We start from the raw sequence: 26,502 nt of genomic DNA, 5'->3' as shown, positions 1-26,502 counted from the left end.
GTACTTGGACAGTAGTGAACATTTCTACAGTGATATTTTTAATGTAACAAACAGCCGTAAGGCACAGTTCCCTTTAGGCAGCATCCAATGTCACAAAGCCTTAAGCAAATTAAAAAGAAAATACAGCCTGCACTAAATGTGCACTGCTGATAAACTTCAAACATATATCAAGTTCAGTTCTACTCTATCAAAAATTTCTTGAAAAGACAGCAAAATTCACCTGTCCATAAGCTCAAAATGAAACTGGTCAGGAGCAAAGAGGTTTAAAACATGACAATAGATCTTCATAGCTTGAAAATCAAGTCACCTTTCAAAATTTCTGACTTAAATCCACCAATCTAAGCAAAACCTTCTACAGAAACAATAAGTAATAATTGCACAGACACCGAAATTAATATCAGCACACACACGTGCTGCTTGGGCCAGAAGTGCCAAGGTGAAATGCAGACCAGCCACAAGGATGTATGAAAAACTGCATATGTATGACAGTAATATTCTGATCATTATTTTCAAGAATACCTGTGAAGAACAAGACACTAGAAATAAAAGGGGGTTTTATGCATTAACCATTCATATGACTAGTCAGCAAAAAAACCCTATATTTAAACTATTTCCATGATACAAAGCTGGGACAGTAAAGCACTCCAGGAAGCCCTAAATATACATCTGCACAGACATTCCTCTGCTTTGGGTGATGTACAAATAAATACAAACTTCTTGCCTCAGAACATGGCTCTGACTAACCTTGCTCACCTTTAAACGCACTTGGGCTTTGCTATTCCATAAGCTTATTGTATTTGACATGCTTTGCTGTACTTACTGCTTTAAGTATTCCCCAGATTGATTAAAAATTTAGTACAGGAAAGGGCAGATTTCCAACATGTTCTTTGAACTTTGCAGAAAAGTCATCAAAAAAACAACAGAGTGTGATTTCTCCATCAGACACCTACCACCCATTGGCTGCGTTAACTGGACAAGGCAAGATTTTATTTATACTAGGCTATGCTTTATCAATAAAAGAAGAAACCTTTTAAGACAGAGTTCTTCAGAAGCATTTCTTCATAAATTTTAGAAGAAGTCATTAAGGAACCTTAAGGATTTCCCTACAGTCTTATTGTATTTCAGAATAACCTAAAGGTTGCATAAGAATGATTCAGCAATTGTGTTACTTCAACTCCCAAGTGATGTTAAGCTACCTTTACTACTCTAAAAGAGAAAAAGGAAACAGAGTCCTTTTCTTCTATTATTTTTTAAATTATTAATCTTGTCAAAACTAGAACAAGGCATCTTTGGGACACTGTGCTCACATTTCCTTTTTCAGTGTATATGGACTGATTTCTACGCAGCTCCCACATCCCGGGAGATCATTCAGGTCAGAAACAGCCATGTGTGAACCTGCTACAACAGCATATCCTCATGAGCATTTACAGGCCAATGCACACAGCAAGCCCAGCTTACAAAATATCTCTAGCGCATTGGATTCGGGGAGGACGGGTACAGGAGGTCTGACTGTTTCTCAGGTTCCAGCTGCAATTTATCAGACAGAGTAAGTAATGCTGCCAGAAGTGCTAACTCCATTTCTTCAGACTTGATTTATACAGAAATCAAAAAGCACTAAGGAAACTGCTTTTCCTACAGTAGTAAAACAGCACTTGAAGTATTTTTGACAAGGCTGCAGCTGCTTAGAAATTTCAGTTAAATCTAATGCAGCCTTACTCTTCCCATTAGGGCAATAATCTTTCCCATGCGCACAAATACAGTGTGAGTACCATGACTTGTACGTGTTTGAATCATTACTTTGAGCTTGCTAAACCAGATTCTAGGGCTGTGAATTTTCCAAATCCAGACAAAACCAAAAACATCCACAACCCAGACGATACCTGGTATGTAAATTTAGCAGCCCAATTCATCATGGACCAGGTGAAACCAGCTAAACCAAATTAAAGTTTTCTGTGACCAGCAAATACAAGGACCTTAGTCCAAATACTTAAGACATGTTTTTTCCCTCCATTAAAAAAAAAAAAAAGACAAACCCCAACAGTAAAGGCCTTGAATTTATATTCTGGAAGTCTCACTGTCTTGCCTGACTTGTGATGTTTTTACTCCACCAGTTTAATACGTTTACTTTTTTTTCCCCTGTAGATTCCATTGCTGCTTAGTCTCCCAGTTTCACCATCTGAAATGCACCACACTCCATTCCCTCAAAGTTTCTCCCCCTCTTCAGCCTCTCTCCTATGCTATAACAGGGCAGCTGGTCCTCCCTGTCTTTTCACATTCCTTCTTTGCCTCAAGTTGACAGCAAAACAGAGACTTTTTCTACACTAATTTCCGGGTTCAGTGACAGCTCATCATTATTTACTGTTACTTAAGGATGATCTTGTAACAGGTCGGTCCGTTTTAGAAAAAATCCTTACTGAATAGACACTGCTTTGTTGACAAATATAAAAGTCCAGATTGCTGTCCCTGAAAAACTGAAAGATTAAAGATGGACTGTACAATAGCAATACAACCCCAAATAAAGCCTGCTTCTAGAAAAAAATCCCAAGTTTTGCAAGGGTCCTCTTATGCCAACAAATTACTGTGAGAGAATGCATAAATGAGATGGACTTCAACATGGATCAGGTGCTAGACCCAGCACTATGCCACACATCCATGGTGTTAAGTACAGAAGCTACTGATGAAATCCACAGATGACAGCAGACTGGCATAGGTATGTCATGACAATAAAGCATTCTTGCAGACAGTAAGACTTCAAAATACTAGCACATGTGAAGCCAAATAGGTAAATTAAAGGCATATAAATATGGGTGGGGGCAAAGGCATCCCACAGAGCAGTAACTTGGAGAGAGGAGAAAGGAGGTGTTATGAACTGGAACTAATTCAACCTGAGCTTCCAACACACACCAAGTGACAGCAATGAACTACAATACAGAAATAGGAAGAAGCAAACAAAACAGAACAGAAATTAGCAAAAATACCCCAGAGTGAGCTGTCAGCCTCACTAATCATTTCATTTTCTTCCATTTTCAAACACAAAAACTTGTAGCCAAAGTCTTCAGCTTCAGAAGAAGAAATGTAGTAGGAGTAAAGTATACATTAGCAGTAGTGGGAAGGAGACTTAAAAAATGGCAACAGAAGGTTAAGATACTTCTATTTAACTTTCTACAGAACGTAGAAAACAAATTACTTCAGAGAAAATAAATTACTTCATATTTAATAGGAAATAAATTACTTCGTAGTTATGAATGACAAAGAATCAAGTTCGGTTTGGGAAGGAGCATGTACATTGACTGGCAGAGAATTTCACTGCTTAACTAAACAAAAGCATCTGCTTAGGGAAAAAATTAACTGCAACTCAAACCACAGGTACCGGGTATTTCATTTAAAAAAAATTCCAGACGTTAAACCTTGCTATGGGAACAGACATATCAGAGCTGAGAGAATGAAGGACCGTCTTGGAGAACAGAGCAAATTTCTAGTTCCTGTCCACTGTTATGATTGGAGTCTAATTTGGCTGCATCATTCCCTACACAAACCTCTCTTTTCCAAAACAAAGGTTGGAATTTCTGACTGAAAGGGTTTAAAAAATATTAGCAGACTTTTTTTGAACACATTACTTAACATGAAAGACAGATTATGGATTTAAATGTAAACACAGAATCAGCTTAAAATGACACCACTTAAACCTTAAAGAAATACAGTTATTCATGTCATAAATTAAAGCATTTTATTTTCCCCATTTAATATATGGACACAATCACTACTTTAATTATAAAAATTACTAGGTACAGTTTTCCTGATGTTCTTTTCTTTTGCCCTTGGTCAATATTTTCCTAGTTGTTTCTGAATTATTCAGTGTAATAAGGTAAGACGCCCCACTGATAATATAGTTGGAAATCAGGACTTTAATCAGCTATTAATATTGTAAGACAGATTTAAAGGGCTTTTGAAATTGAAGTCAAAACAATAATAGGTTTAAATGATTAAAAGGGATTAAGAAAGCCAGGAAAGTTCAAAGCCTGTTAATCACCAGACTGCGAAAAACTATGATCATTTAATAGGGTCAGCCCTATCACTCTGGACTTAAGCATATAGAAGTGGCCTTGCCAAAACAGTTTCCTTAAGTACAAACTAGGGAGCTAAAAATTTAAGACAGCTAAACACTTGCTGTATACAGATACAGAAAAATGTTTTTCCAGTCACATTTTTTTAAATATCTGATTACAAGTACCTTTTCAAAAGCTGTACACTCTACATTTTTTTAATTGGTACTCTGAATTCTAGACCCATTGCACCAGTAGAAATACATTTTGTTAACCTTCAGTAACTTTATCAAGGGATAAAATATTAATTCAATTTGTGCAGAACTACAGATATTCTCCTAACAGACTGAACTCAACATACCCCAGTACTATTATTTCTTTGAGCCTTGACTATTTAGGCCATTTTTTTTTTCATTTTCCCAGTTCTTTTTGCATTGTTCCTGCTCTGAAATGATCACCTAACATTTACATACCTATTTTCTTCAATCAGAAATAAACACTCATTTGCAGCTTAATTCATTTTGATTATAAACACAAACCAGTTTCCACAATCATGAGGTAAAGTTTTATTTGCATAAAACTTACTGAAAAACACCAACCAAAGTAACATCTACATAATCTAAACTGAAGGGTTCTTCTTCTTTTCCTATTTACTCACAATTACTTGCTGTTATCACTTTAAACTTTATTGTTCAGACCAACTCCAACCAGTTCTACAACAGATCGTATCACCACTAGTACTGAAAATCCCCAAATACTTCCCCTGCCCTGTAAGGAGCTCTGCTTTGAGAATTTTATATATATATATGCACACATTGATATCTAATTCAGAGAAGGCACAGCAGTGCAGTTGCTCATGCGACCCCCAGATTGATTTATCTCTTCTAAATATTGATGATTTCTTCTAAATAAAGACTCCCTGATTGCCATATATGAAGAGCACTGCCAGCTATTCAATTTACACTTCCAAACAAACTCTTCATCACCTTCTCAGAGAAGGCAGAATTATAGAAAGCCATCAAGATGAACTTCAATAGGCTCTACATCTACAATAAAATACAGGTTAATACTCTGGACACACCAATAAAGGTTACAAAGACAGTAACATTACACTGCTGCAAGGATAAGACCACGCTGGGCTCCATTAACACAAAGTACATGTCATAACTCAATTACGACTCTGCCCCCATACTAGATCTGCTCTATTTCTATCTCCAAAAAGAACAGATGAAAACAGAATCTCTAAAATACAATCATTTTAGTGTCCCCAGTACAAAGAAATAAATGCCACATCAGTAAAAATCAATTAAGATGGAGAAAAAGACATTTATTTGTCAGTGAAGACCTCACAAACCACAATATTACCCAGACTATTACCTTCAAGAAACAAAATCCTCCAAAAGGAAGCAACTCAAAGTTCTGAGGCTGTATTGAATCTTGATTGACATTAAATATTTAACTGTCTTCAAAATGCTAAGAATTGACCTTGTCATCATTCATAGGGTGATACAGAAAAAGACTGGTGTATCATATTTAATAAAATTCACATTGTTCCCATTGAGAAATGATCAGGAAACTAATAGCAAGTCTTACATATCAGCTAAAATCTCTTATTTCTTTAAAAAATAGAGTTTAAAATGTGTTCCATTTTCCTGTTAGACAACCTTTTTGATGTGTTTCTGCTTGTGACAGGCTAGGCTGAAGTACTAATTTCATATTATTACTGCAACCTAAATGAGTCTCAGTGCTGTCTAAAAGCTTCATTCTCTCTCATTACCTGTCTCTGCACCCAAGGCCTTAGTACAGGACAGTCCAGCTTACAGAAACTTGAATAGATAATTGTCAGGGAATTCATGTGCCTTAATTTGCCTTCCCTACAAATTATTTTTAACATTGTTGAGAGCAACCAGAAAGCTACAGACAAATGTTACAGCTACTGTGAAATTTCAGCCATGATGAAAGAACATATCCAAGCCATTAAAGTCATCAGCTTTCTACGAAGAAGTAGCATATGGAAAATGGCACAGAAGGCTTTTTTACTGCACTGAAAATTTTGATTTTTATCCTAAAAAATGAATGAGCAACACCAAGATGGAGATTTAGGGAAGTGTTCTTGAGAGATTAAATCCTTGCTCTGCTGCCACTGGGGCATACCGAGAACTGCAATTACTGCTTCTGGAAAGAACTGTTCCTCCCTTTTGCCTCAAGACATCACCACTGCTTGGTGTATAGTTAATTCTTCTCCCACAGTGGTACCTGCAACATCAAGTCCAGACATGCACGGGTCTGCCAGAGGAAAAAGAGACTTACTGAGGTATTTGGACAATTCCTGTCACTTAAGGCCCAGGTAAATGTTTTGTCTCAGCACTGCTTGTAGAATCACATACAGAACTTGACATGTCCTGACAATTCTGTTTAGAACTTCGGCTGTTGTTTAACACTGCCATATATAACATCACAAATATGTTTCAAAATAGCTTCAATGAAACACACTGGAAGATAATCTGTCAAAAAATGGGAGTTACTGCAATCAGATTTGGGGAAAAGGTCTTCAATCACTTTTCTACACAGCAACTATACAAAATAGTCAGGAGACACGAGATTCTGGAACACTGTCACTTCTGCTGGGAAACCAGGGGAATATTAATGGCAGAAATCAGAAGATACACATTTGTAACAGTAGTTCTTGTCTTGACACAGAACAGATAAGGCATGCTAGCCTGAAGCCATGTAGGACATCGGGCTTAACTTAATATTCACAGGTGAGTCTGCATGCAGCCTTTCCTTTGAGTGGTCTGGAAGTGAATTTGGGTATAGTGTCATTTCTGATCAAGGAAGTTGACTGTACTCTTCCAGACTACAGTGATAGCCTAATGTTCCAGTCATCTTTATTGCCTAGCTTCCTACCAGTGGGAGGTTTCTGTTGTTTAAAAAGAATAAAACCCAGCCTCAAGACTGAAAAAATAAACTGCTTCAATAATACAAGAACTGAAGAAATGTCCATGGTATGGTTTGTATTTCTGTGCCTTCTTGCTACTGTTCACTTGTTACAGCTTGTCATGTTAGACAGTCATATGTTCCCCTTCACACTTTATCCTGTGCACCTCAGATTCTTATACTGAAACTGAATCACTTTTGCTGTCACAGAACAAGGGAAGAAATACAAGGAAAAAAACAATCTACTAAAATAATCATGAAAAATTGTTCAGCCACTGCTCCCTCATATTCATGTGTCTTAAGTCCACAAGTTTCAAGTAGAACTAAAAAATGAAAATAATTTATATGCTAACACATTGAAGAAAGGAATCAAGGGTTTGTTAAATGAAAAGAATCTGTCCCCAGCTCTGCATTTTATCTGAACTTATAAGAGAACTGCAGGCTTCATAACATGCTAGTCTACAACACAACCAGATTTCCTGTAACTTGGAATATTGATGATTCTGCCCTGACAAAAATAACATAAAATAACACTCAAACAGCTAGTTTGCCCTCCTCCAGGCTCTTGGCTAAGCAAAAACAAGAACACCAGTAATTAAGAGGAAGACGGGCTGCCTCCACCCTTACCCTGTGGCTACAGCAGACACCACAGGGCCAACACTACAAAAAGGAACAGGACAAGAAGAAGCAAAGCACAGGGCTGGCCTGGGCTGGGTTCTGTGCTAAGAGCAGAGGCACACCATCAGGGACCTTCAGTGGCATAAGCACCTCATACCTTAGTTTACAGTTACCTGTAAAACTGATGTGGTATCTGCACTTTGTCCAGGAATAGCCTGATGTAATAACAAGTTACTGAAAAGAAATGTTAACCACAAGTATTTAATTCCAAAAGGAAGGACAAATTCTCTTTCTTCTTGATTAATGTAACGTGGGAAGAAAAACTGACCTGATCTGAATGAAGCAAAACTAATCAAGTAATAATGAGCATTATAATTTATTTAAATATCTAGGTTTTTTGAAACTGAAGTTGTTAGAAAGATGAAGGTATTCCAACCACCTCGAAAATGTTATCACTAAAATGCCATCTTTTCTAAAAGATTACAGATCAATTTCACCTAGAGTAAAAATTCTGAGACTTTGTCCAATAGTTGCTAATTTTTGACTGGGCTTTTCTATTCTTCAAGTCACAAGTGATCAATTAGTTTCACTTTATTACTGTAGCAGGAAAAACCTCTAATCTGTACTATGCTACTGAAGATTTTGGGTTAGACAAGCAGGATGGGAATGGAAAACAATATTAAAATCACATCTTAGTAATCCATAATCAAAAAGAATGCCTGAAACCATACACAGAACATGAATAATAATTTTTGTTTACCGTATCCTAAATAAAAACCAATCTTGTAATCGTTGCAATCTGGAACCTCTAATATGCAAAGTTTCTCAGTACCAACAGCAAGTAACACTTTCAAAGAGAAAGTTTCACCATTGCATTTAAGCTGGATTCCAGTTCTCTATTGACAAGACCCAGGTTTTTTCCATCAAAGATATCTTCAGCAAGGGTCTTTTCATTTAATTTTATCGCCTAATTAAAACCAGAGACATTGAATTCATAGACCTCTCTCAAAGCTCCTTGTTTGCATTGAAAAGGCAAATGGAACCCATTATTTCATCATTTGCCTTGTAATGAAAGTCACCAAGTTTTGTTAAACAAATTTTCACTTGTAAGAGAAGGGAAAATATAGACAAGATCTCAGTGTGTATCTGTCATGTGCTTAAGGTTATTCTAAAGAATACAATTAGTCCATTAAGTAGACATGTTCTACTGACAGGCATTAAATCTGCAAGTCTTCTGAAGAATGGGTAAAAATAAAAGAATAATTTATGATTTACAGTTTATTACTAAACAAGTATTTAAGAAAGTGAAAGCACACAATAAAGAGAAGAGTGGAATATGTTCCATTCATGGACATTTTACACTCTATTTTACAGGTAAATACGTAGTTACAAGCTCTCTATAAACATTGCTCAAACGCTATATACCTGAAAACATCACAGCGCCCCATGCAATACTGTCACTCCATAAGCAGGTTCTTCAAATAGCCTTTTCTAAATGGAGTGTAACTAAAATCTTTCACTCATTTAAACTACGTATTTAACTAAATGCACTAGGAGGAAGCATTAGGGTTGCAGAATGCTTTAATTATGTTGTCAGGAATACTACCAAATTTATAGACATATTAGTATGAAGAGGACCTTCTTAAGACAGCTGTCATTACCTTAAGTTTTTGCAAGCAAACACTGGCAGTCAGATGATGCAATTGGGCTCAACAGTTTCAACAGTGCTCTACGTTCAGACCTTGATATTAAATTGACTTCTACGGATACAACTAAAAACACAAGGTAATAATATAGCACTCAGCTATTCAGCTTCTCTGCCAGATGACCCAATGCAACAGATACTTTTAGGATTAATCTTTCACAAGAATTACTGAAACAGTGGAACACCACACACAAAATTATCTTTTGCAGGGGGAGGAAAAATACAGGGACAAATTTTCAGGGAAAGGTTTTAAAGTTTTTACTATGTACTTTCCATATCTTTATCACTGTATGGACAGTACACACTAAATCCAAAACACACAGCACTGTGACACCTACTAGAAAAGAGAATTAACCCTGTCTCAGCCAAAACCAGGACAAGAGGTAACGATTCCCAGCTCAAAGCAATACAAAACCCATTAACATCTCCCCAAGGGCTGATGAAGCACAATCAAAGTTAACACATTAATGAAACTGAAAAAGCACCAAGTCTGAAGAGGGTAGGGGGCCCCCACTTAAATCTAGCAGCAAAGTCCATGTTTGCAGCCTGTGCATTTTTGGATACTGCAACCTCCTAATACAGAATCACCATTTGTCCTCATTTTTCAAGCTCACTCCAGCATGTTTTTAGGGAAGGGTTTGTTTTGAATCGAAGCCAAGTTTGGTGAACAAAGAATCACCTCTGATCATCTAAAAGCTATTTAGACCCTTAGCCATTTCGTAAGAGTTAACTGTATGAATGGTCTTTTGGGGTTTTTTGCTATGGGAAGTTACAAAAAGTTTCTGTTAAACAGGACCAAAGGTAACAAACTGAGAATGTTGAGAATAACACAAGCCATGGTTTATACTCACCAACCTAAATTTAACAAAAGTAAGCAGAAGTTTTTCGTCATTGCTGACTGAGGCTGCTTCACAAACTTTTTCTTAATTTATAATCCAAATTGCCTCAAGAGCGGAAAAAATATCAAATATGTACATCTTCTTCACTTTCATGATGGCAAACACTAAAACAGCTTCACACAAGAATGTTTCATTTACTAGATGTTAACACGTCTATTACAAAAGTTTGTGCTCAACTAATCCATCACCTTCTGGCAGTACTTTGCAGTGAGTAAGGTAAAGGATGCTCACACATCTTGGGATCTCCAGGAATGACCCAACCACTTTCAGTGCTACAGGCAGCACACTGCAGGAGATCCATATCCATACTAGTGAAATTATGGATCACAATGACAGCACTTCTTCCTTCACTGAGATATTCTCTGTTCATATAGCAATCATTGCCACTTCTCCGAAGACCCCTTTCATTCTTCCTTTCCAGTTTCTTCAAAACTGTTTTTTCCAGTGAAAAGGAAGAAGAATATAAACCCATTTCTTGATTTAAAGATAGCTTTAAATCTTTAAAGATAGCTTTAAATCTTTATTTGTATTTAAAATAAATGCAAGACAACTAAGGAGCACCTGGTAGAGGCCATGAAAGATATAAAAATTCCAGTCTTTACTGAGCATTCTCAATGAACTTGTGCAAAGATTGCCACACAGCCTAATTTTAAGAGAGGAAAAAAAAAAGACCAAAGGAGATAAATACTTGTCTACAATACAACCAACAAGAAATCACACAGCAACTTGTAATCCTGGATCATGACGGTGATAAAATAGTCAGTCTGCAGGTTATAACTATAACGGAATTTGGCAGCCTGAGTAGTAAACATACCTCAACTTATGAGATCATGGCTCTGGTCAAGAGCCCAGAAATTAGAGTGAAATACAGCAATATGATTCTTAAAACCTGCTGTGATAAATAGAACATACATCCTAACTTTCTCCTATATCTCCACTTCTTTTTAAGAGCATGGGCTGAAAGATATTTACATGCTTATACAGGTGCTGGCAATTACAGACATTTTCCTTGCCTTCCCTCTGATGAGTTAGGGAAGATCCAAGGTTTCACATATTGAGAAGTTTCAGGACTGGCACCATGGTTCTGTCAATGCTGATTTGTCAGCATTGATTCTCTCCTCCTTCTCAGCGCATGCAGCCACAGACCCAGCAAGAGAAGATTTATCCACACCATGAACACACATTTCTCAACCACTTAAGTGCACTTGAGGAGACAAGTAATGCCCAGATCCCTACAGCCTAAAAATTAACGATAACGAGGTATGCAAAATTCAGTCAAAAACAGAATATTTGCAAAACAGAGTGCTCTAGGGAGACCAATGAAACACATGCCATCTCCCAGCTTTTAACAGCAGGACACTGGAGTATTTACAGGAGTCAGCAGTATTGACTTTAGCGTCTTAAAATGTCACTGGCATGTTAATCAGAATTTCTTTATCCATTTCAGTAGAGTTTAATATATGAAGTGTAGATTAAGTTATTTTTAAATGCCTGTCATAGTTAGAAGGTAGAAGAATCATTCCTGTTAAATGTGTGAGTACACCAAAAGCTTTAATGAATACCTGTTAGCAAAGTTATTTTCAGAGATTAGCATAGCTATAGTTAGCAATTCACCCACAATGCATTAATTCTTCTTCTATTCCTTCCCTTCTCACCCCTAAGAAGCTTCTGTGTGAGCAAGTATCCATATCTTGATAAATTGAACAAAAATACTCTTAGGTAATGGAGTTGATGTAAACTAAAAAGAGACCAAAAAAACCCAAAACAAAACCACATTTCTGATTTTTTTTTCATGCAGATACTAAAAAAAACCCAAGGACATACGGTGGACTATATTTATTTCAAGACTTCTTTCCAGCTCTGTAAACAGAAACTAAAGTGGTTTGTGGTATCACCAGTTTTCAACAGTGCCATCAACATTGCTAACACTTTTCCAGATTGTATCCCTGAAGAGAGGCAAGAAATGGGACCAGAAATCACAACTCAACAGAGGCTAAAGCTTCTCTGGCTCAGGTAACGCCAGACTGCTGATAATGCTCCGAAAAGCTCACATGGGTATGGTGAAGTTCACTTGTAATATAAATTAAAACTGCCTCTCCTAGGAAAGGCTTAAAGCCCTCCAAAACTTGTTGAGAGAGAAAAAGACTTTGGAAATCCAGATTAAACCAAAATCTGTTTTGACAACAAAGTATCTGGGGGTTGTGCTAACAATCCAAGCCAAAAATATCCACCCATCCCTCCATCACTGCTCATTTCCTCAAACCAGTATTACATGGCAGCAAACTGTTTAGAATCTGCAAGAGGTAGGACTGCATTATATGTTTGTTTTCAGGTTTTTGTAGAACATGCATTGTAGGCCAATTAAATATTGTTAAAAAGAGCACTTTCTATACTTCCTTATGCTGTTTCAATTTGCAAAGCATTTTCAACTTTCTTAACAGAAGTTACAAGAGTTGTTTACAGGTCTCATTTTAATACTCTTATTTCATTGACAATATATATTGATTAAACTTGTAACATCAAGTCCTTTATTCTGAACAAAGGTATTTATCCTTAAAACTCACTGTAGAAGACGTGGATAAAGTAATAGAAACACTGTAAAAGTTAAATGTATAAAATTCTTATGGGTGTTTACCTAAACTTTTCTGATTTCCCTAAGCTACCTTCTCGAGTCAGACCCTTGCTGGCCTGAGGCCCATTAAACATTCCCACCCAGCAGAAGAGGTGAGGAACAGACTGGAGCTTGCCAGGATACCAAAAGCTGACACTACATGTCTAGAGATGGGTGTATGTCTTGCTTGACAAGAAAAAAGAGACTACAGTGATCAACAATTTCTCTTTCAAATGCTTCACAGCCCTGAAACGTCTATGTTCTTGCACCTCCCTGCAACACTTGAATAGATAAAATAAAAAATGTAGCTGCTAGAATAAAGTTATCTCCTTTCACAAGCTGAGGAAGCGTGGGATCTGATTCCCATTTCAGGAAATGTTGCAAAAGGTGGTTGGACCTGGAGTAGAAACACTCTTGTGGGTTTGTTAAATGGACTTCTTTGCATACACTGACAAACAGGGAGAGGGATATCAAATCAGGTGAGGGAGAAGGTAAACAAGCTCCTCAGATTTGAGGTTATTACCAGAGCTATCAGACTCTCAGCAGGCTCCCTGTGAAACTGCTGGGGGAAGACTGCTTATGGCTTTCAATAATGCAATACCCCACAAATGCACTTGGCAGCAAAGAAATGCTCACAGAGCATATGCTGCTCCAGGAGATAATTTAATTTGTCCAACAGTCCTCAAATTCAAGTACATAAGACTTCTAATTTTTAAATTAAATTAAGTTCTGCACAGCACATCATGTCCAGTGAAAAGCACAATGCACTCCTGAAGGATTTCAGTGTTGTAGTAGAGATCCCATCATCTCTTTTATGTCAGCAATTTATAAGGATTAGTTAGGGAGTGTTGTTGGGTTGGGAGAAGGGCATTACTTATTTTTAAAGACTGGCTTTCAAGTTATTTCAGTGGAAACATGAGGCAGAGAATCACACCCGATTAATCTACTTTTTTGAATACTCATACCATAGACGTGATTTCTAAAGCTCAAGGTGTTTGAATTTGACACAGTCCATTACATTCATTTTTTTTTGTTTCCAGCTTACAACATAGAGGCTTTCACTTCAACAAACCTTAAGATAAAATTTGTGTGATGAAATATTGATGACAAATTATTCCTAATAAAAGCTGCAGAACTAAATATTTGTGGCTGACAATACAGATTCAAAAATAAAAAAACACTCTGCACCTGTTCTTTATTTGGTGATGTGAAATCTAGTTTTAATGCAATATTCCCATTAACAAAACAAAGAATCATTAAAGAAAAAAACTATTAACACTTTAAAATTGAAGAAAAAAATTGCAAGCACTCTGAAAGATCAAATCAACTTACAAAGCACAGAAAAAGTGGCAACAACAATAAAAAATGGAGCTCAAGCAGAAAGATTTAAAAGATCAACAGTATTTTACACCTCTGGAAAAGACAGATCTCTAAGCTGGTTCAAGAATGAGTAAGCTTAATGCCAACTAAGCAATCCAGCAATATGGTTATATGGATGGTAGCAGAACAAGTAGGCTCAAGCAAGATAACAGACAAGCTGATAAGAAGCAGTCCTGTTCCTGACTGATAAACTGGAATATTTTTTTAAAAACGTATATTTGCACAACTTTTCTTGGTGTGGTACAGAAATGGCCTATTTATCCCATAGACATCACTGAAAAAGAGTACAGTAACAGTAAATCAAAAGTAGCGCACGAAAATTCATACAAGAGCTACCTAAATCTTACTGAAATTGATGACTCATTCCAATTAAAGACAAGCATAACGAGACTAGAATAAATTGATAAAGAAACATACGAAAATATTGAAGGTTTTCATAGATACCACCACCACAGCTTCATAGAGCAAGAATAATCAAATGACAGATCAAATGGCTACTTCCAGCACAAGGCCAGAATCCCAGAGATCAGCATCAACACAGCACTACACAGGCAGGTAGCCCTCCATTTATTTATAGGCATCATTATGGAAACAAAACTGACATTAAAAAAAAAAATTATATATCAAAGCTTACTTGTCAAGGAAGTCCTTATCCACAACTGCACAGATATCAAGCAGAGGATTTCCCATTCCAAACAGGACATTTTCACTGTAAGAGAATAAATCATTTCAAGTTAGCTTTGCAGTGGTTTATTGTTCCTAGTATATGCAAAGACACTTCTTTTATTAGAGAGAAAAACAAAAAAATACACGTTTTGCCCAACACAGTAAACACACAGTGACCCAGCATACACAGAGTCAAATTTGAGTGAAGTACCATCCTACAGGGATCTCTGATCAATACACAGACTGCAACAATAAACATACTACTCGGTTAAACTGACACTTACTCAGATAAAGAATTTAGCTGCATACCATGTTCTGGAGTTTTAAAGGACGACATTCAAGTTATAGTACCAAATTTTAGACAGAGGGAGGGTAGGAAGAATTTCACTGAACCCACTCAGTTGTTGGGTACCAACAAATAAATAATTAACAACTTAAGTCTTTTCTAATAAACTGAAACAAAGAGATGACAGATTCTGCATTTTCAGCCATTTTAAACAGTCCAGCTGTCTATTGGTAGGTTGGATGTACTTTTTAAGCATTTTGACATTCATTATCATAACTTCTTTCACACAGAAAAAAAGATACCAAAATACTGATTTTTGAGAAGGATAGCTTTAACTTTTTTTTAAGATTAATTCAAAAACTATGCGCTACATTTTCTCGAATAGCATGTACTTGGGTGATAATGCAGTAATACCAAAGGATTAGATATGTCACTTAGTGTCAAGCAGGAGTGAATGCAGCTGTTCTCTAAAACTACATCCAAACCCATCACATTCCTTGCCAAACTAACACCTACTGTCTCCAGCCAGCAAGGCTCACCCATGCTCCGGCTACCAAAGGCAGCATCAGTATGACCACCTATACAGGGTTTGTGTGGCCCAGTTTTGGTAGCCAGAGGACTACAGGAGTGGCTTCTGTGAGCAGCTGCCAGAAGCTTCCACCATGTCCAGCAGAGCTCCAAGACGGGTATGCTGCTGGCCAAGACTGGCCCAATTAGAAATTATTGTTACACGTCTGAAGAAGGGGAAAAAAGGGTTATTGTGCAGATGTCATGCGGCCAGAGAAGAGCAGGGTGAGAAGATGTGAGAGGAACAGCTCTGCAGACACCACGGTCATTGGAGAAGGAGGGGCAGGAGGTGCTCCAGGTCCCCGGCAGCCCATGGTGAAGCAGGATGCCCCACTGCAGCCCATGGAGGCCCACGGGGATGCAGATCCCCCTGCAGCCCATGAAGAGCCCCACACTGGAAAAGGTGGATGCCTGAGAGGAGGCTGGGACCCCACAGGAGCCCCGTGCTGGAGCCCCCTAGCAGGGACCTGCAGACCCATGGAGAGAAGAGCCCAAGCTGGAGCAGGTTTCCTGGTAGGACTTGTGACCCTGTGAAGGACCCAAGTGGGAGCAGCCTGGCCCTGAAGGACTGCACTCAGTGGAACAGTGACCCATATTGCACTGCGGAAAACGCGATTAAATAACCTTGATACTGAGACACAGCAAAAACTGCTGTAAGTATCCTAGTGTTTGTAACTTTAAGGACAGTCCTTTAGAGCCCATTTCATTCTAAACAAAATGTGGAAAATGCTGCTTCATGAAGATGGAGCCAGAAATCCAGCTCACTCCTAACTGAGATAGTTAACATCTGCTTAGTAAAAACCTGTAAGACTGACTAAACGCTTTTGCCAGTGTGATAAATAGCACAGCATAATCATAAGTTACATCTGGCTAGAAGACAAGAGTGAGAGACAGATGACAGTTCAGAAGACATAAGGATAAAGTGGATTGCAGCTGAAGTCACAAGACAGAACATTCTCTCCATTGTGAAACCTAAGTATTGCATAAGCAGTACTGTAGGACAATGAATGAAGTCAGAACTTTTCAAGTGTTGAACACAGATTTGTCCCAAGCTATATGTTCCTGTACTTAGTGATTACCTGATTCTCACATGCTGTGAAATTTTACACATCGCTAGATTTATAACTACACTTAAGGAAAAACAAAATATAATGGATAACTTCTGCATAAGACAAGAGCCAGCACTTTAATGGTCAGTATGCCAGAAAACAGCAGCTGTACTTAAAAAAAAAAAAAGCCAGAAATACAGCTGACATGCTGAGGTCACCACCTATGAAGAAGTTACCACGTTCAATGGAAAAGCAAAATAGAAGCTACCAAACATTCTATGAGCTGTGGGCTACAGAACCTGCAGGTCAATGTGTTCAAAGCAGCACAAGAGCAACTTTGTGCAGGAGCTCTATGAAGCCAATAACATGCATACAAACTCCTCACACGTCAGCAGCAGCAGGAACTAGAACTTTCAGTGCCATTTAATCCAGGCAGCTCTTTACATCACATATAAGTCCTGCTCATTCCCAAGCCTTTCTTCTCCCACAATATTTTATAATCATCTCCATTCAAGTATTCCAGAGGCTGTATGTAGGGTGCCATTTGAAATTAAGTTTTAAAAGCCAAGGTAGCTATCATTAGACTAGAAGGTTGGAAACATTCCACTGAAACTTCTGGGCAAACTCTCCCCGAATTCAGTATAGCTATTTCTCACAACTAAATGTAGGACAGCAGAGCTTGACAGCGTTTTAAACACATAAAACGTTGAGTAGATTAACACTGATTTCTGTGAAGAAATCAAGTCAAGTGTTATAAGCTGTTTACCTTTTTTTGCAAATAATCTAAACACATAAAATAACATACACTAATCTCTAGCTCTGTGTCTTCAATGAATAAGTATTACTACATTTTCGGTTCTTTCACCTAGGTGTTAGAATTACCTAAATCCCAAGATACTAGAACTTCCATGCTTAAAAATACAAATTAACGTTCTATTGGGAAAAAAAGAAAAAAATCCATACACTCCATTTCTACTGGGGACTGGAGTTGTGTCTTTCCTTAACTGTCACTGTATTTGACAAAAAAACTTTTATGGGTAAAATGGGAAAAGTCTAAACAGTTCCTAAGTCACAAATTTTTAAAAGTCAACAAGCAGTATTTAAGAGGTTGGACTCCATCTCCGGGGTCTTTTCCAACATTACTGATTCTGTGATCAGCCATTTTCTAATACAAGCTTTGTGAACCAGTCTGGAAAGTCCTACTGTTAAAGAGGAAAATTTGACTGTAAACTGTTAGCATGTTCAACCTGACTAACCCAACACTGGCTACATTTAGTGCCATGCAAATCACCCTTCCCTTCTTGAGGAGCTGCAAAGTCTCTGCACTGTTTTACTATTGCACTTCTTGTGGCACTACATGAGGTACAGCAACTACTTGGCTTCAGTCCGCTCCTCAGTAAAAATATATTTTTAATCTTATATATTCTGTAAAGCCACATAAGCATCTGTAAAAGCATAAAATAAAGCAAATATTTACAATTCTGGAGAATGTTAAATTTACGAGTCTCGAGAGCAAAAAAATGAGATATTAAACTGTTATGTTGTCACCAAGTTGAAGACTTTGAACAGTAGATTTGAACTTTATAGGCCTTATGTTTGCTGTTCGGTCACACTGGACATCTGCAGTAATTAAAATAATCAACCTAGCTGGTTGATAATTTCCAACCAACTAGGGATAAAGCATAGTGAGAAAGCAGTAATAATTTCCTGAAATTTGAGATTTCGCAATACATAGGTTATTTGGGAACACATCTCTGCCACAGACACCGAACACACTTCTCTAGTCCCCAGCCTCTTTGACTCTCCCCATTCCTCTCTCTTTCACTGGAGCACTGGTATCATTCAAAAAGGATGCTCTTGCTTAACCCAATCAGCCTATTGCAAAAGAATATCTGGATCAGTTCTTCAAGAGGCAGGTGATAACTCCTTCACCTGCACAAATTAAGGGCATATATAATTGACTACACAGTCAGCATCTATGTGTGTATACACATCCAGACACATGAACAGCACATATATATGAACAAGATATATACTTCTTAAACTCTAAACTACAAATAAGATGTTCATACAAATCTAAAAGTTGTTTGGGCACAAAAATACACCATCCATCTAGCAGGCAAAACTACTTAACACTAACTACAGAAAGCTTTAATGTACGTCACATTTATACTCATAACTGTTGACAAGGAGCAATGTATTTTATGAGTTTGGATTTTGACTACATGAAGCATGAGTTGCAATTACAAGCTCAAGCAATGTAAGTAATTAAGTATAAATAAATCCTCACATGTTATTTAGGCATTTTGTTCAGACATTACCAATATGACTGATTTTACACAAATGGCCAGTTCACACCTTACTCTTATCACAAGTGGCAGAAATAATAAAATGAAAACAAACTGGATAAAAAACAAAACAACAAACCAAAACAAATAAACAGAAAAGAACCCACAACATCAGTACTGAGCTACCTTTGAATCTTTTTTAAGAAGTCAACAAAATTAACTGCAACTGAACGATCTGGAAAGCTGTGTCCAATCTCATGCTCTACTGCTGCAGGCAATTTTTAAAATATGGTCCTGATTCAAGTTGGCTGCTGAACATTAGCAGTACTATATCCAACTATCACACAATATTGTTATCATCCCATGCTGCTGCGCATTTCCGTGGAAGAGCAACATCAGAATATCAGTGAAAGCTTATTATTAGTTACTGGCACAGAGACAGAGGAATATTTTGGGCCTTTGGATACTGGCAAGTCAGAAAGCCTTAAACATGACTGAGACATTTGGGTGTGCAATTGCACGGCAGCACATTCTGTGCCTAGCCTTCCTTTTACAAATTTAAATACAGTAAATATTGTAAAATCTAAAATATTATTATTTCTAAAGGGTTTCACTATGCCCTTTAAAGTAAGGCAAAACAAGGCACGTTTTAAGCCTGTCCTCAGCATATCCATTTCAGTTTAAAACCCCATACAACACAAGATTTGAACTTAGCAAAAGTTATTTATATGTGTAGTTAAAGCAAAACAGCAATAGTGCCAGAGTTAAAGCACTCGACTAGCTGTAAGTTCTCAACTAAGAGCATCCTTCTGTCATCTCACACACCCATGTAAAACCATTACAAGTAGTATCATACGTACTGTTAGCCATAACTCATCTAACACAAAAGTACCTTAGAACTATTATTCCATCCTTCCAGAGTTCAGAATTTTTTTCAGAAAATTTTCTTGCATCATTGGTCAGCAAATCACTCTAGCATATAGACCTCAAACATACAAGGTGGCCTGCAGGACTGCTCCCATGCTTTCCTGACATAGGTCTTAAGCAAAGACAGTATTTGGCTAAGCAGTTACATATTTACATACTGACTTAGAGAAACATCTTCAGTGAAGATTTCTTTTATTATGAAACTTTTGTAGTCTTCTAAAGTGACACACTCACAGATTCCACTTTGAAAACAAGCCTAAAAGCTTTGGCCTTATGTAAGCAAGGCTGCCGCAGAAAAAACTGTTCCACCACTACCCAGCTCCTCACACAGCTGCACTAACTCCACAAGCTCCAACAGAGAAATACTATTGCAATTTCAAAGTTACCGTCTCGGTCAGAAACAGTGTAAATGAAACCTGATACACAGTGCGGAGAGTGGAGAGAGGACATGAGAGAATTGTCTTGAATTATCATATTGAACTTGGAGTCTGTAATTTTAGGCATTTCTTTAGGAGCCGAAAGCCTGATCAAAGCTTCCCAATTTACCTCACAATACAACCCCATCTTAAAATGAAGTGCTTGGGGGAGAAAAACCATTCACTCCTTTCACCGAATGTTAAGTTATGGATTTGTCGTTCTCCAGGTTTCGCTGACAGGCTGATACCACCACAGCTCCAACAGCCTACCATTAAGACCCCGCTTCTCGCCGTTGGAGATCCTTTTAAAATGTGGTTCCAGTCACGGCAAGCTCCAGCGGGGGTTTAAGGCTCGAACGCGGCCGCCGGAGCCCCTCCATACGCGTCCTCCCACGCCCACGGGCGGCTCCCCGCGGCGGGCGGCGGCCGCCCACAGCCCGGCGCTACCTGTGACAGCGGCACGGCCGCCGAGCGACGCCGCACGCCGGCCCGGCCCCCGCCCCGCGGACACCTGCGGGCCCGGCCGGCGCTGCTCGGGGCTCTCGCTGCCGCCGGCCGGGCGCGCCCACCTGCCCGCCACAGCCCAAGGCGGTGCCGCGGGAGCGCGGTCCCCACGGGGCTGAGGGGCCGGCAGGGCACCGGCACCGCTCTCCCTCCTTCCTCGCCCCAGGGGAGCGGGCGGGCGGCCGCCAAAACTACTCGCGGCAGAAGGAGAGGGATGGGACGAAGCCGCGCTGCCCCGCGCCCCGATTACACAGCGGGGAGAAGAGCCCGGCTGCGGCGGAGCATCGCGCCGGGCGCCCCCGCCCCGCCGGCGGGAGTGCATCAGCACCCGCCGCCCCTTCCCTCGGGACGCGGGGCTGTGCTGCGGGCGCCGCGCGGGGGCTCGGCGTTACCTGAGAGTGGCCATGGCTCCACGCCCGCCCGCGGCGGAGCCCCCCGGCAGCAGCACCGGCACCGTCGGCTCTCCGCCCGGCGCCCGCGCCTCAGCCGCGACTGAGCGCCGGGCAGCGCTCGGCCGGCCCTCCGCGCGCCCCGCCCCGCCCGCTGGCGCGTCCCGCCATTGGCCGGGCGGCGGCGGGGGCGGGCCCGGGCCCTGCGCGGCGCGAGGAGCCGCGGGGCGCTGGCGGCGGGCCCCGCGCCCCGGTTCGGCTGGCCCGGTACCGAGCGGCGCCGCCCGGCACCCCGGCTCCTCGGCCGCCATCTTTGGTACGGGCGGAGAGCGCGCCTCCCACACAGCCCCTGCTGCCGCCGGCCCCCCGGGAGCCCGGGGGGCGCGGGGGAGACGGTGACAACTGACCAAAAATCCCAAAGTTTAGTGGCGGTAGCGCAGAGGTGCGGGGCTCGGGCCGCGCCGCCCACAGTAAAGATGGCCAGCGGAGCCGCCGGCAGCGCGGCCCCTCCGGTGTCACGGGGCCGTGGGAACCGAGAGGAGCCCCCGCCCCGGCTCTGTCCTGGCCGCGGGCTGACCTCCGCCTCGACACACGATCGCTACACCCTCGACACGAAGGCGTTTTCATTCTTTTTATTTCACCGTAGGTTGGGACAGACGCGAAGCCGCCCCGAGAGACCTCCCGCCTTCCCCCGCAGGGCGATGAGCCCCCGCGGCGCATCGCCTCATGCCGGGCTGCCGGGCTGCCACCTGCGGAACGCGGCGCTCCGGGCGCCCAGCCGGCCAGAGGGCACGACACGGGGAGAGAAGGGCAGCCCGGCATGGCTTACCCTCTCTTCTCACTCGCCTGACACTGACAGAGCCATCGGAACGGGAAAGCCTCGCTAAAGCCAGGCTTCTTTGACAGCCTCATTTGGCCGTCAAAGTTACTGCCGCGCTGTGCAGATTTGGCACTTTGCTAACTTACTAGCACCAGAAACACTGATTCATGAAACTGAAGTCAATAGGTTGTTTTTGCCAAAAGTGAATCCCGCATAGTTAAGTACTGCTGTGTCACCTCTAACTAAATATTTAAACTTCACAACCTCGTAATCCTGTGGTTATTAGTCCGAAGTTTCCCTTCCTTTCCATCTACAAAATGGGAATACTGTATTCAGAAAAATTAAAGCCAAGCTTTCCATCTATTTCTGATTTGGGGGTCTCTCAGAGGAGATGATACCAAAATGTGACTCATCGATGAAGGTCAAGGACCTCTACTGTCACACGAGAATAACAAGAAAATTTATGCTCAGTATCTGAGGTAGGACAAATCTAGGTTCTCTAAATCAGACACTCAAAAAAATAATCACCACTTTTTGAACTCGCCACAAAATTCTCATTATTGAAGTGTGTCAGGGGTCCCAAAAAGTCAATAACAGTGGGAAACACATCCATCCTCTTACTGTTACAGCAACACAAGGTGCCAGAGGTCCTCAAATTCTGAGGGAGGATTTTGAACTCTACTGAAATGCAAACACATAGATACATAATGGCTATATCCTCTGATTCATGCTGAACAATTTACTATGTCTAGTTTAACAGCTTCAGTGTTTAATAGCCAAACCTCTGTTTTGTAACTTCGAAGGTAGGGGAGGAGGATCCCATCACCAGCAAATATAATAATAGCTACATAACTTGTTATTGTATATAACTGTGGAATGCAGCTGTCTTCTTAGTTCTATCACTACATTCAAAATAATCAAAACACTTTTTCAAAAAATCTAGTTGTAGATTCCCTCATAAATAATTGCCTGATTTTAACAAGCACATAAAGATATGTAAAGAAAAATAGATATAATACTTCAACATGAACTATATTTACAGTAATTTGCAACATACAGCTGCATATTATAAACAGTAAGCTACAGAGCAGGATGCCAAATGAAGTACATCAAATGTTTCTAAATGTTACCATTTAAGCATATTTTCTCTAAAAAACATTAACATCTTTTCATGGAATAGCATGTATGATGCCTCAACATTGGTCAATAGCACTTTATTGGCTTCCAGCTGTTCCCTGGGCCAAATCATCTTGCTTGTGCTATCACATACTCACAGAGTCTACTGCTACTGACATCTTTGAGACACCACCTACCCCTACTACCACTTATCACTGGGCTTTAGTCATTTGCCAGGGAACTGCTACACATCCAGACCTAACCCTAACTTAAGTGGAGAAACAGCAACCAGGGTATCCCTGGAAAAATGGTCAGTTATGACTTATGGTCATTCAGAGATGACCTTAATGCTTGTGCCCCAAGTTCAATTTGCAGCCCCACCATGTGTGTGCTGGGCACCCGGCCTGACTGCTCAGCCTTCCTGACTCCTGACCTTCCAAAGTCCCTCTGCCTGCATGGGGCAGCTGACCTTGCCTTCACATGTGATTTGGTCTAGGAAATCCCTGAGAGAAATATGGAATTCACAGCTTTTGCATCTAAAAATATATAATGCCTGACAAGGTCTAGCCACAATTTCTTTACTGCTTTTGTTACTATGCAAGAGAGAAATCTTCATGCCCATGTAAGTTTCTCTATATATGATAAACAACTTCCTCAGGTGATTTCACTAAAATGTTTCCTTTCGAGCACACTATGAATTCAAAATGAACTCCACCCCTAATTGAAAAAATAACAGGCAGCCATATGAGAACATTTAAAATTGCACTCTATTGAAGTAATCCATGAAATGTTACATATTTGTAAAAGAGATAGGCAATCTAGGCCTTAGCCTTGGACTAATGTGTCATGTTTTACACCATAAACATTTGGTATAAATCTTACAGCTTACAATATATAAACAAAAAGTTCTCTATTAACCCCCATATCTTCACTCAATTTCTTCAAAGTACAAAAGTAAGCCTGATCTTAGATAAGATGCCCATCTGTTTGCAAGCCAGAAGGGTGATCTTTTACGTAATAGCCCCAGCAGACATTATAAAACGGGACTAGTGAGCAAGTCCACAAATTCTCTTTCAGTAACAGCATTTTGCAAAGCTTGCAGATATCTTCTATTATAACAGTTGTTTTGAAAACTTTTCTGCAGAAAGAACTGAATATCTTGCAACATAAAATAAGATGCATTTTTAGTTTTTATGGGCTCTACTTGCAAAGTATTAAAAATCTTTTATTATTTTAAAAATTCCCTAACATCATCCCATTCCTTTTCATGTAGCTTCACAGAGTGTTCAGCTATAAAAGCAAAGTCTATAAATCTGCTAACTTGTCAGCACATTGCAGACACCTATACTTTCTTCTATTTTTTTCTAATCAAATAGAATACCCCTTGAGACAGTTACAACTGCTTTGTACCACTGAATGTACAAGGAAAAGAAACCCACAACAATCTTTCACTGTAAATGAAATCCCAAGGTAGCATAAAGCCAGAAAGTACCTTTATCTTACCATCCTTCAAGTGCAGAACAGCTTTGACTGCGGTCAAACAATCATTATGGAAATTATTACAGTTCAAAATGGAAAAAATCCCTTTCCCTTCCCTGAAATCTGAGTAATACCCAAAAGACTTCTCTCCTTCACACAAAATGCATTGATATTATATAAATAATATTTGGTACTACTATTATACATTATATGAATAATACATTTTTAAGAATCAATTTATGTAAATAAAAAATGAACGGCCTTGAAAAAAAACATTGTGTTCACATTGTATCTGCAAATTCAATTTACTTTTTTCAAGAAGATAAGGTTTTCCAATACACTGTCAGCAAAAAGGAATTAATGACCTTTAGATAGCAACCCATTCCCTGCTTCTGAAACTGGTTTTGTGAAATATTTGTGTACCATGCCTGTGTAAGTAACTACTAAAATGCAATATCACAACCTTGAATCACAAGCCACAATTTTGCTTCCAAGATTTCCACATGAAATATACCTTAGCAACAGTAGAGTAAGCCAAGGTCTTGTTCTACAGAATTTCACATTGCTACACTAACACCATAGTCAGCTAATTCTACATTCATTCAAGTCTCTTTCCTAGGCATCTTCCTTGTCTGTTTATAAGCGTTATTGGTAGACCCAACGAGGTGAGTAAGCCTACACAAACTGTTATTTTAGTTGAAAAAAGAAGGAACTCAAATCTCAGAAGAATTGACAGTTTCAAGACTCAAGATGAAAAAGGACTGTTTCCACTGGCTGCTCTCTCCCGGGGAATCCAGTTTGCAAGCAGCCTCAGGGACAGCTCTGGTCCCAGTGACTCAAGGGAGGCTCCCCAGCAAGGCAGAGCTGCACCTTTCTGCAGGGTATTGGCCAAGGCTGTCATGTCTAAACCACTGCTGTGGGTGTGACTCTGCCGGCCAGGTGGGCTGCAGGTAACATCAGTAAGGAGAGAGAGAGAGCTTGTGGTCCAGAGAACAAAGAGCCTTCCCACAACCTCCTCTTTGCTCAGGTTACACACTCCCTACTATACAGCAAGGAATTACTGCAATTAAAAGGATGAAACACCATGGCAAGCTTCTCCAAAACACGAACACAAAACTGTGGAAACATGACACAAGCGGTGCAAAATCCCAGAGGATTACATCAAAGGCCAGGTGAAGACACTTGTCAACGGTAATTTGAGAGTCACCCATCGGAACAATGGAAGCCAGTGCCTGCACTCTAAGAGCTCTGTAGTTTCCATGCCGCAAGTCATTCCGGTTTTCGATATATTTCTGTCAACACGGCTTGGAAGGGAAGGTAACTGCTGTTATGTCCTAAATAAAACAAAATTAGTAAGGTCTGTTGCTAGTGTCCTCAAGAGTATTTGTTTGTCTGATTTCTAAAGGGGACTAAATATTCATGTGAAGAAAAAGTCTATTGCTTTAATTCTGGGAAAAAACGCAGCAAAGTGCTTGAGATTCAGATCTTTCTTTGATCTTAGGAAATTACGAGTACCAACACAGAAAATGTTACCTGTATTTGCAGATACAAAAAATTCGAAAGTAAGAAAACTATAAGCCATGAAGACAAAAACTGAAATGAATAGAAATGGGGAGCAAGGTGAAATAATTAAAAAAAACCCAAACAAACCAAGAGATAAAAGAGAAAGAAAAATGATTTAGTAAATTCTAACTGAAAACTTTGTCATAGCTAACTTAAAATACTCAGAATCTTCTTTCATTTATAAAGAGTTCATGAAGGAATAAGCTAAATTAAAAGTCCGCTTTTTAAGAAAAGTAAAA

The 26,502-nt window shown here is 39.7% G+C and overlaps 1 protein-coding gene across 2 annotated transcripts in view; it reads right to left on the bottom strand.

Moving 5' to 3' along the window:
* Positions 1–26,502, bottom strand: part of ADK (adenosine kinase) — a 273,346-nt gene that overhangs the window by 243,235 nt on the left and 3,609 nt on the right. The window contains exons 1-2 of one of the 2 annotated variants that reach the window (XM_066324072.1): positions 21,289–21,429; positions 14,828–14,902 (exon numbers count right to left, since the gene is read on the bottom strand). In XM_066324072.1, the coding sequence (XP_066180169.1) occupies positions 14,828–14,902; positions 21,289–21,302 (89 nt within the window). In that variant the 5' untranslated portion in view covers positions 21,303–21,429. Of the gene's footprint in view, positions 1–14,827; positions 14,903–21,288; positions 21,430–26,502 lie in introns of those variants that run through there. The other variant, XM_066324073.1, reaches the window with a different exon arrangement.

The sequence above is a fragment of the Sylvia atricapilla genome, chromosome 8 (assembly GCF_009819655.1).
Source record: "Sylvia atricapilla isolate bSylAtr1 chromosome 8, bSylAtr1.pri, whole genome shotgun sequence".
In the NCBI taxonomy this organism is placed as follows: domain Eukaryota; kingdom Metazoa; phylum Chordata; class Aves; order Passeriformes; family Sylviidae; genus Sylvia; species Sylvia atricapilla.
This window is presented reverse-complemented; position numbering and strand designations above follow the sequence as displayed.